Raw genomic sequence first — 14,422 nt, 5'->3', positions numbered from 1 at the left:
ACGTGCTGCTGTTTGAAGTCATTGAATAATCTTAACCTAATGCTTCTCAATGTTTTCTCTTATTGTACATCAGAACTTCCAGTGTGTTTTAGAAGCAGTTTATGATCTTTTAACCTGTTAAGAGATTTGTCGTCATTGATTCGATGTTCAATGGTTGCATTTCCAACAGAGGCTGCATTTACTTTGCTTCTGTACTGTGAGTTGCTTCAGTGGGAGGACAGACCTCTGAGAGAGTTCCTGCATTACCCATCTCAGTCAGAGTGGCAACGTAAGGAAGGTCTGTGCCGTAAGATTATCCATTACTTCAACAAAGGGAAGGTATGCCAACTTCTTCTCTCTTCCAGCAGCTTCCTTCCCTTTTCCTGACTTAGAGCTTGCAAGACTGTCATCTCAGTTCAGTAGTCTGGAAGTAGATTTGTACTGAAAGGGTTTAGTAACCTGATACATTGCTTCGTGGCTCTTTAGAGCAAAATACTGATAAGAAAATGGCTGTGGGTGTTTCGTTATGTGTTTGGGACTGGTTTAGGTAGGTCCCCAGGAGCAGTTCAGTACCTGTAAAGCAAAGCTCAGATCACCTGATGTGGCAGAGGCTGTTGAACACCAGTTTAAAAAAAAGCCCAGCAAAGTGCTGTTGGGGCTCCCTTTGCACTTAAGGACTTGGCCTGTTTCTGCCCTCCTGGTAAATTCCCTGTAGGTAGAACTGTGGGAGATCCATATGAAAACAATAAAATATCACTGTGGTTGTAAAGTGGCCTTCACTTATCATGCAGTTCCATCCATTGCACAAGAAAAGTGTGAATGCATTTTGGTTCCTTCTGTTTGGTTCACTTCTCCTGCCATGAGTAACTGTTCAGGTCACTGCAGACAGGTGCTGCAGTTGCTTGTATCGCTACGTTTTGTTTTGGAGGGGAATATTGGAAGTGAGATCATCTGTCAGAACATTGTCAAAGTCACATCTTTTTCCAGGAGAATAAACCATCCAGCATGTATTACTGGAAGATAATATCTGTATGTGTACCTCAGGGTTGGTTTTTCCTATGATGGCAGTGACAGTGGCATTAAATTGAAATGGGTTTTCATTCGTATGGGGTTGACATTGCAGTTTGCTCCTGGCAGAGGCATCCTGTACAGTGCTGGGCACAGGAGTCAGACTGTGCCTGCATCATCCAGAGCTCTTTCTTGGCTCAGCAATTGATCTTCTCTAATAATGCTGCATATGATTCTCTGCTCAGGTTCAGAAAATCTCACAGCTTTATAGACTGCACTTTAATAAATTAAGTAATTAACTTATGTAAATGTGGCAGTATTGCACCACCTGGTTTAGCCGAGCTTCACAAAGAGGCTGTGTAGAAATTGAGCCTGTGCTTTTAACAAACAGACCGTCCATACAGTTAAAGGTGAGCGCAGACTTGATGGATCTAATTTTGCTATAAATCTCCTCACAGATTGGAGCGTTAACCTCTTGGGGATTTTTTTCCTGCTGGGCTTTTCCGGAGTTACTTGGCAGCGCTTTAATCCTCCTTTCTTTTAAATGGGAGCTGAATGACGAACTAATCCACTTAAGCAGTGTGTATGTCACTTGGGCTCTGAAAGATGGAGAGAAGCCAGATCTGCTGCTGCTGTGGAACAGGGACCAGCTCAGGGAGCAGCTTGCTTAGCTTGTACCTGGCAGGTTGTCTAATGCACACCCTGGGTCCTGAAGAATGGAGTGTGTTGCTCTTTGTCCTACTCTTGTGTATCCAGATAGTTTCTTATTCTGCTTCTGGTATCTTCCATTAAGTAAAGGGGTGAGAGCTGCATGGAGAAGGTGTGAAAGTTCTGTGTTTGTTCATGGGAAGATCTCACAGCAGTGAGGGAGAAAAGCAGAGGGTACAAGGTGTGCACAACAGAAGGGTGTGCAGGTGGAGCACGGCGAGCGGAGGCATGGCCAGGGCAGCTGGGCAGCTCTCATTCTCAGTCTTGCTGGGAGCCGCCCTGGGCAGGGTTGCAAGAGACCCAATGCTGTGCTTCCAAAGCAGTTTGTTTTTAGATCTTGTGCTGTTCCAAACATTTGAACTAGTTTCTCTCGTGAACACTAATTTGAATCACACTTCCAAAAGAAATGGGCACACTGGGAGGCGAGTGAATAAAGGCTCCCATTCATAAAGGTTGATTGTCTCTATCCGTGCCTCTTGTGTGCAGTCAGCAGCACGAACGAGAGTTGCTGGTGTCATAGGAGAAAGCTGTAATAAAACTCATGAACCTGCTTCAGAGTGAAGGGTATAATACCGAACACAGAACCAGATCAGACAGCAGAAGAGAAAGCACTCGTGAATGAAAGTAACAGTGGAGACATTAGGAGATTATTTGAGAGGGGAAGGATGATGATGCTTTAGAGGAAAGTGGCACTTGTGCAGCTCATGGAACTGCATATTCAATTTCTGCGCTGTCAAGGCAGTATTCATTAACATCAGCAGTGTTAGAAAGGAGAATCCCAGTGAGTCAGATGTCCATTTGTTCTGCTTTACTGTCAAATATCTCTCACTCTTTCTAACAAGTTATCTGTATATTGGCTTTCTTCCGCTTACACATTGCGTCATTATCAACAGAATATTCAGCTGCCATGTTAGAATTTCTCTGCATTGAAATCTGATTGAAAGGAAGAGAGAAAACCTGAGCCAGGATGACAGGAATAGTATGAGAGTACATGTGAAAGAGCTGGTATAAATAGAAGCAAGATGTGGTTTCATATTGTTGATTTAATTCACATCAGAAAAGGAACAAGAAAAGGTTGTGTCCTTAGGAGAGATTGAAAGGAAATCAGTCAGCTTTCTGCTTCTAACCAGATGACAGATGAGAGTCGTGTAGGCTTTAGCAGCAGCATCCCAGCTGAGTGAGGCTGCTTCTGTGCTGTGTAACAAAAGCCATTTTTTCCTGGCCAGGTGACATAGCAGAGATTTGTCTTTTCCATTCTTTTGGCTAAACACGGATCACATGAAGACTGAAAGCCTGTGTGCTGATATACCTATGCTCAAACCCACTGGGCCCTGGGCAGCCTGGGCTGGTATTCAATGTGGAGGTTGGCAGCCCTGCCTGTGGCGGGGGGGTTGGAGCTTCATGATCCTTGAGGTCCCTTCCAACCCAGGCCATTCTGTGATTCTGTGAGGGGCTGCAGCTGCTGGGAGTCTGTACTTCAGGGTGTGCAGAAAACCGAGATGTTGGGTGGGTGGAGAATGTAACAGTAAGAAAATGTTAGCTTTATTTCTGCAGAGAAGTTCCCAATCTGCTGAGTGAACTGTTAGCAAAAACATGTGTGTCGTTTCAGTGGGATATGTGCCTCCATTACCATCTCGAAGAGAGAACCAATCTGATATTTATGGAAATTGTTTCATCACATTGCATTTTCGCACTTAAACCCTGGCGTTTCATACCTAATGAATTGCCTAAAATGAGTTCCCGTCTTCCTCTCAGCTGGTTGTTTCTTGATTCCAAGACACCGGTTGCTGTGAGTGTGATTTGCTTTGGTTTTGCAGAGCTGGGAGTTTGGAATCCCACTGTGCAGAGAGCTGGCCATGCAGTACGAAAATCTCTACGACTACCAGAGCCTCAGCTGGATTCGGGTACGTGGCAGCAGTTCCTCTCCTTGCACACTGTCATCCAGTCAGGAATTGTGCCAACCTCTCAGAAAACTCTCAATTTAAAACACCAACCAACCAACCCAGCACCACAAAGAACTCTTTGCCATGGATTCGTTGTAGTGGCGTTGTGAGCCCACTGCAGTAATTCTTAGGTCTGTCAGCAGTAAACAAGGACAGCACATGCAGGGGATCTCAACTTGCTGCTGCAATTGCCTGTTTTACATGTATTTCTGCCAGAAACATCCTTTTTTTCTTCCTTTTTTAATACATTGCTATTTCATTTTAATTCCAGAACCATCCAGGTCCCATCTGCCTCAGCTGACTTAAGAGGAGGGAAAGGGGAAAAAAGAATGGAAAAGGCAAACATTTATGGCATTGTTGTCAGCTTTCAAAGCTGTGATGCCATGATAAAACTGAACTCGAGGCAGCTGGGGGACATGTAGCATTGTTGCTGTCAGCAGAAAAAGTTTTGCTGCGTACAACCTTGATGAATTTGCAAAGACATCTCAAGGAGGGCAGCGTGAGCATTTCTCCTTCTGTGCAGGAAATGCTGAAACATCAGTAAATTAGCTGTTCGTTTTGCCTTCTTGTTAATTGGCTTTAATCAGCGGGCAGGTAGGAGTATCTGCTCAGCAGCAGAACCTGTTCAACTCGTCACTTTGTTCACCCGTACGTGATCTGTTTTCTGTTCGAATCCCCTTATTCTGAATTGATCTGAACTGGATTGAATCCCCCCCCCCCCTTGCTCAAGGGTCTCCACTGTGACTTCAGGACTTTCGGTAACCTGTGTGGAACCAGGAACAAAGCTTTGGTGCAGTGTTCTGAGTCAGAGCTGCTGTGAGGGTTCCCCGCAGTGGAAGCAATGACATCAAACTGGTGTTTCTCTTTAGAAAGCCATATTTTTGGATGTAATGAAATCCTTGAGAGCGTTTCAGAGACTCTCTTTGGAGGGGGGGGGTTTGAAATCCTGCTCCTGATGCAATGCCAGCACAGTGCCATAGAAATAATAATTGGGACTGAAGAAAAGTCCTCCTTCCAAACTCCTTTTTTCTTCCATGTTACACTCACTGGTATACAGAGCTGGAGAAGCTTGAATTATATTTTCTCTTCTTTCATGCTCCTCAACTCAATTAAGGCGAACCTAGTTGAATTGGTGCAAATTTTCAGACAGCATTATGGATTCTGAGCTGTGGGGAGCAGGGTGTTAAGGCAGCGGCCTGAATCCCAGCTTGGCCCTTCGTTCTGCAGCGCACAGATTACATGCAAGACTTGAAAAAAGACCATCCGTCATCTCCCAAAGCATAAAGTGAGCTGGGTGGTATTACAGTCTGCTCCGCCATGTGGACCACTTAATTAATAATCTTCAACATTAAAAGAGTATCACTCTTTTCATTAAAAGATAAAGTGTGTATGCAGAAAAGCAGCGTGCTGCTGTCCTGCACCTCCAGATTCTCATGGTTTCAGTGTGGTTTTAAGAGTCTGATGGAGGCTGTCATTTTCCCTTGCAGAAAATGGAAGCCACCTATTACGATAATATCATGGAGCAGCAGCGCCTGGAACCCGAGTTCTTCAGAGTTGGTTTTTATGGTCGGAAGTTCCCATTCTTCCTGCGGGTAAGTCAGAGTGACACACAGTGTGACAGCGGGGCCGGGCTCCAAGTAGCTGCCACGGCTCTGAATTCTGGTTGTGGAGATACGACATCTGCTGTTGGTTTTATATTGTACACTTGCATAAGCAGGAGCATCTTTCTGACAGATCCGAAGGGCGTTGTTCGTTGGGAATATTCTTAGAACACAGATCAGAAATCTGACTGATGCCTGTGTGTATTTTTGGCCATTTCACGTCAGCAGAATTTACCTCTGTTATCAAGCAAAATGCTCCATTGCAGTGATGGTGGGTCATTATTTCAACTAACTTTCACCCCAAATTATCATGCTTTTAAAAACGTCCCACATCACAGAATGATTCCAGTACTGCACTGATGATGCTCTTCTGCTCTCTACAGGCAAAAATTTTCCTATATTAAGCAGGAAGCCCATCAGCTTCTCCATACGTGTCCTCACTTTGAGCTTATTGTCTGCTGCTGTGCACAGGGTCAGCGGGCTCTGAGATGCGCTGAAAAAGTGAAAATGTTTTCCCTCCCTAACGAGGCGTTTGTTCATACAGCTTCTTGTTGCTGGTTCAGAGCAAGGAGGGAATATAATCTGACACCTTCTGGAAAAGCTGCCTGAGAATTGATGGCAGATGCCATCTAGCCTGACAGGCCAAGCTAACCTGAAACATGCTTTCAGGGGCTGGAGCAGCATGGTTTTGTGTTCTCTTTAGAGGTAGGGCTTGACAAGAGATGGCACCACTCTTGAGTAATAACAGTAACAAAAAGCAAAGCAAACCTGTTTGCCATTTTTGTTTCACAGGGTATGCATTCTGAAAATTGCATTCATAAACTTCCCTCTGCTGCGATTTAGCTGAGATTAAAATACATTGCTAGTTCTGCAAGTATATTTAGCAGCACTACTTCTGATAGCAAATTACTGGCATAGCAATCTCATTAGAGTGCACCCTCCTCCTTTCTCTCTCTCCCTAATGATCCTTGCAGGGCACACATTGTGGAGCACGGTCTAAGCCCATTAGGAGTAGCATCAGCATGGATCATACTGGAAAGAGTTCTGTAGCAGCCATTCTGGAGAGGAGGAGGATTTACATGGGTTTACAATTTTAGATGGATACAAGAGCAATTGAAAGTGATGGAACAACTTCACGTACTTCCTTATTTTTCTGGTGTTGTGTAGCTTAAGGTAGAAAATGGCCCCTTTCATCTGCAGCTGTGATTTTGTAGACCCTTTGTCTGGAGAAATCATTGTTTGTGTGGCCGTGGAACCTGCATCTCCTTCTGTCCTTCCTACGTAAATAAATTAAAACTCACATTTTCTCCTACCAGAAGTTCAAGTAAGGACTGACAGCTACGTGCTGAGATCTTGTATTGGCTTCTATGTGAAGAGTCTGTTAAGTACAGCCTTGGTGTGTTTTCGGGACATTATTTTTAGAACCACAATAACTTTATTTATAGGCTGTACAGTTTTCTCAATAGCTGCGATCAAAAATGAGAATAGAATGCAGTGATTTTCCTGAAGAGATTCACCTTCAAACATCACTCCATGTTCAATCAGAGATGCTGTCTCCTGCTGGTCAGAGTTCAGGATGGTTCAGAACCATCCAAGAACTCTAAGCAGGTGGTTTAATGCCTCAAGGGTTGTGTTTTAAATGCCAACTTTCTGTCACTGGCAGAGAGGAAATGGTGTCCATCAAGAGCTGAAGTGGAATGTGCTAAGTGGCCACCCACAATTCTTGGGGAGGCTCTTCTGTGTTGTTCCACTGTAGACAGCAATGTTCCATCCGTGATCAACATGGTCAGAACAGACTGTATGGGTGTGACAGTGCAGTAGGTGACTAAACGATGATGCTTATGAGGTTTGTTATCACACCTTTCTAAAGATGGCTGGTAAATGGTTCAGTATTTCTCTTCCTGTTCTGTGGAATCCTCGGGCCTTTACCCAGCTTATGGAAACTGCATTTGATGGCAGCTTTCCCAGTGCAGAACAACAAAGTTGGTGACCCACTCTTAAGCTTTGCTTGATGCATTTCAATACAGTCTGATTAAATAATACTCCCTGTTCTGTTAGCTGAAAAGCAGATCAGACAAATCTACAGGGCTGAATGCCACACGTGTAGGGAGCAGAGGTATCTTTTTGTTGAGTAGAATGGTCTCCTTACTCATCAGTTGATGAAGTGCACTGTAATGAAAAAGAAAGACATAAAGTATATCGTCCATGTTATCTGCACATTTACTGTCATGGCAGCTTGTTGACTTGATCTCTTACCTCACCTTCTGAAGCAGTAAAATTTAAAGTGGGATAACAGCCAACTGCATTTAACCTGACTTTAAAGGAGATTCATTTGTGCTTGTCCTTCTTGCAGAATAAAGAATACGTGTGTCGGGGCCACGATTATGAGAGGCTGGAAGCCTTCCAGCAGAGGATGCTGAGCGAGTTCCCACAAGCCATTGCAATGCAGCATCCAAACCACCCAGACGACTCTATATTACAGTGTGATGCTCAGTGTATCCTTCAGTGGGAGGGCAAACAATTGGTCAGCCTTTGGTACTGATTATCTTGCATGTCTTAGTTCAGAACTGTCTTGGGTAGAGCTTTTTTTCTTGTAGTCTCCTTTACTTTTAAGTTGTGGAGCTCCTTTATAACCATGGCTCTAAATTTCTTTCACTGGTAATGAGCGCTGCAGTCTGATGGACCCAATACAGCGCTGTACAGGCTTTCTGACCTCATCCCTGCTGTTTCTTACTGCAGTAGAGGCAGCTTTCTTGTCTTATGTCCCGTGGCTTTCTTTGACAAGGCAATCTGCAGATTTACAGATCTATGCCGTGACTCCCATCCCGGACAACATCGACGTGCTGCAGATGGACCGCGTCCCTGACCGCATCAAGAGCTTCTACCGGGTCAACAACATCCGGAAGTTCCGCTATGACAGGCCGTTCCACAAAGGCCCAAAGGACAAGGACAATGAGTTTAAGGTACAAGCAGGCAGCAAACCGTGTTTAAGTGATAATAAGGCAAATTCTGACTTGTTAGTTTGTGCTAATAGAGCCTTTCAAGTAATCTTGATTTGGTGGCCAGACACCAGTAATGAGTGGCTGCTAAATTCAGTGCATTGTGCAGTTTCAATGTAAGTCAATGGAGTGCCAGGAGAAATGCATCTTGAAGCAAGGATGGCTTTTGGATTGGCTGGATTCCTTTTCTTATGGTCATAGATGTTCACAATATCTTCTTGACGCCCATGACATAACTGGTAGCCAAACTCAACCGCTGGGAGTTGACTGAAATGCTGACTGTGTTGCTTTAGAGCATATTAAATTATTTTCTGGTACTTATGTGATTATTAGCATGACACACTGCAAAGTATGTTACTGCTTTTGAGGTTAATATATTCTTCTCTGACATTTGCCCTCCCTTACATGTAGTAAGATTATAGATGGTGTGATTGTGATTCACTCTGTACCTCACATCCCTCTATTCTTCCCTACAGAGTTTATGGATTGAACGCACCACTCTGACCTTGACTCACAGCTTACCTGGCATCTCCCGTTGGTTTGAAGTGGAGAGAAGAGAACTGGTAACATTCATAGTTCTTATTGCTGAGGTCTGAAATGAGGACCTACAGAGGGCACAGGACAGGAGACTGAAAACTCCTCTGGCTGAAATTTTGCCATTTAAAGTGATAAAGTTTACCAGCAATTAATGTCCTTTCTACATCACTTAGCTTAAATAATTGCTGAATGTAACCAGGGAGAATTATTGAAGGGAATGTGACAGTGTAAGGGAGAATGTGCCAAAAAGATGAAATAATTGTGCCGTTACCATGTCTTCAGTTTACAGTAGAAGTTATCAGAGCTCTGTGACCTGAAATAGAACATTACTGACAATGAAGTTGGCTAACTTAGCTATAAGAGAAAACTAGGAGATTAGTGAACCATCTAAGAGTATTCCTTTACAAGGAAGGTAATAAATCACAATGAAGCATCTGTGGAATTAAAGCGTGTTCTATTGCTTTTAAGGTTGAAGTCAGTCCTTTGGAAAATGCCATTCAAGTGGTTGAGAACAAAAACCAGGAGTTGAGAACGCTGATAAGCCAGTACCAGCATAAACAAATGCATGGTAACATTAATCTTCTCAGCATGTGTCTGAATGGGGTGATTGATGCAGCTGTGAATGGGGGAATTGCACGATACCAGGAGGTAAGTGAGGCTTCTGAATATAGTATCAATATTTTTCAGTTTTATTTCCCTCTTTGTTGCCAGGAGCGTGTCACAGAAGAAGATAAGAAATTTTCATGCACTTTATCTGAATATGAGGTTAAAACCCCGCGGTTGGTTATTCTGCATCAGTGTTTGGGTATCTGTCTGTCAACTGGAGGCTCCAAAGGTGGAGCTGAGATACTGCCTTAAAGTAGGTGCGGTTGGCAGTACAGCTCCTTAAGAGTGGAACTTAGGTTCCATGGAAACCCTGAGCTGGCAGGTATAGGAGTGAAGCAGCAGCACAAAATAAATATTTCTTATAATATAAGTCCATTTTGCATTGGTATTTGAATTCCTGCTACCCAACCATTATCTTTGCTAGCCCAATTTCATACTCACTGAGACCCTAAAATTACCTGATGTTATCTGCTATGTTGGCTGATATATTCTTTTGCAAGCTGCTAATTAGATTTCACATCGTGAAAGGTAAGTCTAGAGTGAAATAGCAACAAATGGCAGCAGTGGTCCAGGGGTCTGGGATGTGTCTTCCCTACAAAGCCACACAGAGAATGCTCTTCTCTCTTTTATGTTTGTACCATTTTACTCATTTAATTCTATTAATCTGAGAGGATTTTGTGAAGGAAATGATATAAAATTTCAATAAGTGGATGGTACAGGAATTAGTGATACTGCCCATCTATCAGCTTTGTGATCCTTCAGGGCTGAGGCCTGCCTTATGCTATTCAGTGCTGGTTCCTTTAAATTAGCAACAGAATCATCGAGGTTGCTAAAACCTGCAGCTTTACCTGAAGCCCAAAGTGCTAAAAGCAGTAAAATGAGCTCCTGCTGTTGGACTAATATATTTAGTTTTCCTGGGATTTCTGTGCGTTTTCTTCTTGTCTTTTGACACCTAGTCATTATAAATACCTTCCATTAAGCAAAAGGCTTTTCTTCCCTTTTTTTTCCTACAGGCCTTTTTTGATAAAGATTATATCACAAAGCACCCTGGAGATGCAGAGAAGATCACGCAGCTCAAGGAGCTCATGCAGGAACAGGTACTGCTCTTCTGTGGTTTCTGGATTCATCAGCACTCTGAACATACCAGGTCAAGTTGATCCATTCACAAAGCAAGGAATTTCAGTACAGGAGATTTAAAGCACATTTAAACAAGAAGGAGTGGAGGAAGTCAAGTGTTTCTGAGCCAATCACCCTGGGCAGTGTTAGGTGAAGCTCTGCTGACAATGCTTAAATTTGGTTGTCTCCATTTATGATCCAGTAGATGTTGTGCCACGCTTCCAGCCTGCTGTTCTTTCTGGCATTTTGAGTTATGTCTTCCTAGTAAATTTCAAAGATAGAATCAGGACAGGTCAGGCTCCGTGTTCAACTGGCAGAGCCACGTGGGAAAACTTAATGTCTATTTATATTATCTACAGTTCTGCTTTTCTTTCATATCTCCACGAAACATCTTAGTAGATAAAGCTGGCTGCATGCTTTGATGGGAGTGAAATCAGACAGTCACATCCCTGCTAATGGAAAGTTTGGCAAAATAAACCCCATTAAGCAATGCGGCCAAGTCTGAGCGGAGCTACTGGACCTGCTTTGTCAACAGATCTCTTCACAGATTTCCCATCTGTAAAGTAAAGATAATGTTTATCTCCCCTCGATCCTCAAGAGGATGCTTGAAGATTAATTAGCTCTTGTTTGTACAGAGGTTTGATCATATAGGGAATCAAGCACATTTGAAACCTGCCATCATGTCTACTTTCTTCATCTGAGAGTTGATATAATCTCTTTCAGTGACTAATATTGTACGTTTGACCTTTGAAAGTGTGACCTTTATAAATAAATAATGAGCAGCAATGCTGCCACTGTTCAGCTCCGTTATAAGAACATCCTTTAGTTTTGGCTTTTTGGTCGCGATGAATCATGAGGACTCCATGCTGGTAACCCTGGAGAGAGAATCTTTGTCTTTGGGGATTTCTCTACAGTTGTCTTCAAGAAATGTAATCCACTGCGGCATAAATGTAATTGTTTCACACTTGAAGTACTTGGTGAAGTAATACAGACTTTGCCAGGTCTTCTAGGCTTACTTGCTTGTCAGCAGTCCTGTAGATGAACAGTGGAATATAGAGCAGAACTCCCTTACAAGCTGACAGAAGTGATGGTAAGGCTTCCATTCTCTCTCTTTGTCTTTACTTAGTTTTGTTCTGATGTTTTCTTCTTAACAGGTGCATGTCTTAGGAGTGGGGCTGGCAGTCCATGAGAAATTTGTCCATCCAGAAATGCGTCCTCTGCATAAGAAACTGATAGACCAGTTCCAGATGATGAGATCTAGTTTGTACCATGTAAGCTGCTCTTTGATTTTCCTATATTGAATCATTCCGAGTTATGATTAAAGTTCCATCTGTTGTGGTAGCGTTCACACAAGAACGGGGCAGAAATGGCACTAATCAAACCTACTGGATTGCCAAATAATCACAAGAATTCTTGATTTTATACACACACACACACACACACACACATACATATATATATATATAAAATTATACTTTCTCTGATATAAAACAGAGAAGGAAAGGTTAACAGACAGATGGTATTAGATGTTCAGCTCTTAGAACTGTCATCATTTGGAGTAGCATGGCATGGATTAGGCTCTCCAAAAGTATTTCTGTAAAATATATATATAGACAGCAACAGAAATTCCTGTTGTGATGATCTGTACGTACCAGATAGGTCTTGACACTATATTGTATGTTATCAGCACCAAACTGAAGGACTTCTTTCTGTGTAACAGAAACTGCTGTAATTTTCTCCTGACTGACGTAGTTAAACTATTTATGATGAAGGGACTCTGTGTCTTTCATGCAGGAGTTACCTGGTTTGGATAAGCTGAGTCCAGCCTGCTCTGGCAGTAGCACACCACGCAGCAACGTTCTGGTCTCACATGGACCTATGAGCCCAGAGAGCATAAAGCTGCTGCATCGACACAGGTACCGTGTTGTCTTCTGCTGAAATGTGTAGGATCTCTGCATGCTGCTGCATTAAGATCCAAGGGGTAGAAAAGCAGTAGACAGTACTGGGGGAGGAGGAGGAGGGTGAATTTTGGCAGCAGTGTCCCTTACCTTCATTCAGGGCTGGCTATCGCAGCTAGTCACAAATTAAAAGGCAAATCCAAAAGCTAACAGCAGCCCTGTGCTGTCTCTGTTCTCATTGCAGCCCGCTGAACTTGCTTGGCTCAGTCCGACACTCATCATCCTCTTTGTCATCCCACACCTCCAGTGAAACAGGGAACCTGGTTATCCTAACAGACAGCTCTGTGGGGGAGGCTGCAGAGGAGATGTACCACATGCAGGTACAGCCCCAGCGTGCCACGAGGGAGTGATAGAAGCAGCACTGAGTGTGCTCAGAGGGCTGTGCTTCCAAATGCAATCTGCGTGTCCAAACGGGTGGTTCTTTTCTGCTGGGTTATCTATGAAGAACTGAATAGCTAGAATCTGCTGTTGTTAGAGAAGGATGACATTAATTCAGCCAGGTTTACTTTGGGAAGAGATTTTCTGAGAGCTGCTGTCCAAGATGATAGCACTGCTTTCAAAGTGTGAGATTTTAGTCAGTGTGTTGTTTATCTGACCTGCTCTACATGTGCAGATAATATTGTTCTTGAAATGAGTTCCGCACTCAAGTGCAGATTAACAGTGACCTACACTGGAGCTGTTTCCTCGGCTGAGGTTGCACTGGGTGATGTTAGACAGGTAAAAGTCAAATGCAGCGAACCACTCCATTCTCCTCTGATGGTTTCTCTGCCTCCTTCGCCTTGTTGACCCTCACTGCAGGTACCAAGGCTCAGTCACCAATGTGTCTGTTTTGTCCTCACCCCAGGCCAGTCCATCCACATCAAGCCTGAGCTCCACACACTCGGCGCCATCCCAGATGATTAATTCTGCTCCTTCCAGTGCACGAGGTAAGAACGGATGGACCCAAATGGGAGTTAATGGGAACTGCAGGCATCCCTTCACTCTTTCAGCTTTGTCAAGTTACTGGGTGAAATTCCACCTGCACTGAAATTTCCCACTTGTTCACAGTGTGGGTCTTCCAAAATGGGTTTTTTCAACGTTTTACATTTTTTAAAAAACTGATTGTTGGTTTTTTTTTAATTTTTTTAATCATTAGGGTTTTTTTAGCAGCGTTTGGAGTGTATCCGATGCGTGCTGGATTCAGGCAGCTGGATTTGGTAACAGTTTCTATCGTTCCACCACAAATTGTGACAGGCAATGTAGAGGAAAATAAGGATCTCCTTTGGTACAGTGCTTAAAAGACGGAGGTCGTGGAGGCAAACACCAAGATCTCATTTTAGGTGTACCAGGAAATCGTGGCACAAAGAACTTGAGGCAGTTTAGTGGGAAGTTGCATATGCATAACCATATATATATGTATATACAAGGAGTGTTGAAAGATGGGAATGGAGACAAGGAAGGATTTCCCTGCTGGGAAACTCTTGAAGAAAGGAAGAACAATGACAGACTCTAATGGTACCGTTCCTGCCTTTGCTGTTACCGTAGCTGGTCTTGATAAAACTAACCATCTTCTTCTCACGCCTCACAGCTGAAGCAAAAATGCTGCATGCAAACTCCTGCCTTTGGTTACTTCTGTTTGAGTTTTCTTCTCTCATTTTGGATTCTTAATTGCAGGCTCATGGATTTCTTTCTGCGCCTCTTTTCACAGGTATATGAAGAAAGTATCAGAGATGCAGTCAGAGGCAGAGGCTGTTATTTAAATCCTGTCCCTTTTTTCTGTACAGGAGAACTGTGTCTCCTTATGGACAGAGTACAGAGCAGGCAGGGGGAGGTTTCTGTTGCTTGTTAACAAGTAAAAACTTCTTTCTCTCAGGCCAGCTTGGGGCTTTTTTGCTCAATCTTGCAGTGAAGTTTTAATTGACTGGCTGTTGTAATGGCACAGACACATCTATCAGAGTGATTTAATTGAAGGATCAGATGGAGTAGGA

The 14,422-nt window shown here is 43.3% G+C and overlaps 1 protein-coding gene across 9 annotated transcripts in view; it reads left to right on the top strand.

Annotated features, from left to right (window-relative positions):
- DOCK3 (dedicator of cytokinesis 3) overlaps positions 1-14,422 on the top strand; it is a 129,233-nt gene that overhangs the window by 100,815 nt on the left and 13,996 nt on the right. For all 9 annotated transcript variants that reach the window (XM_015874527.3, XM_085516587.1, XM_015874526.3 and 6 more), the window contains 12 exons: positions 170-318; positions 3,513-3,599; positions 5,126-5,230; positions 7,593-7,734; positions 8,036-8,202; positions 8,715-8,801; positions 9,244-9,423; positions 10,395-10,478; positions 11,652-11,768; positions 12,292-12,413; positions 12,640-12,775; positions 13,300-13,381. In XM_015874527.3, coding sequence (XP_015730013.1) covers positions 170-318; positions 3,513-3,599; positions 5,126-5,230; positions 7,593-7,734; positions 8,036-8,202; positions 8,715-8,801; positions 9,244-9,423; positions 10,395-10,478; positions 11,652-11,768; positions 12,292-12,413; positions 12,640-12,775; positions 13,300-13,381 — 1,458 coding nt within the window. The remainder of the gene's footprint in view (positions 1-169; positions 319-3,512; positions 3,600-5,125; positions 5,231-7,592; positions 7,735-8,035; positions 8,203-8,714; positions 8,802-9,243; positions 9,424-10,394; positions 10,479-11,651; positions 11,769-12,291; positions 12,414-12,639; positions 12,776-13,299; positions 13,382-14,422) is intronic.

Source organism: Coturnix japonica, chromosome 15 (assembly GCF_054131305.1).
Source record: "Coturnix japonica strain WE chromosome 15, WE-NBRP24, whole genome shotgun sequence".
Taxonomy (NCBI): Eukaryota; Metazoa; Chordata; class Aves; order Galliformes; family Phasianidae; genus Coturnix; species Coturnix japonica.
This window is presented reverse-complemented; position numbering and strand designations above follow the sequence as displayed.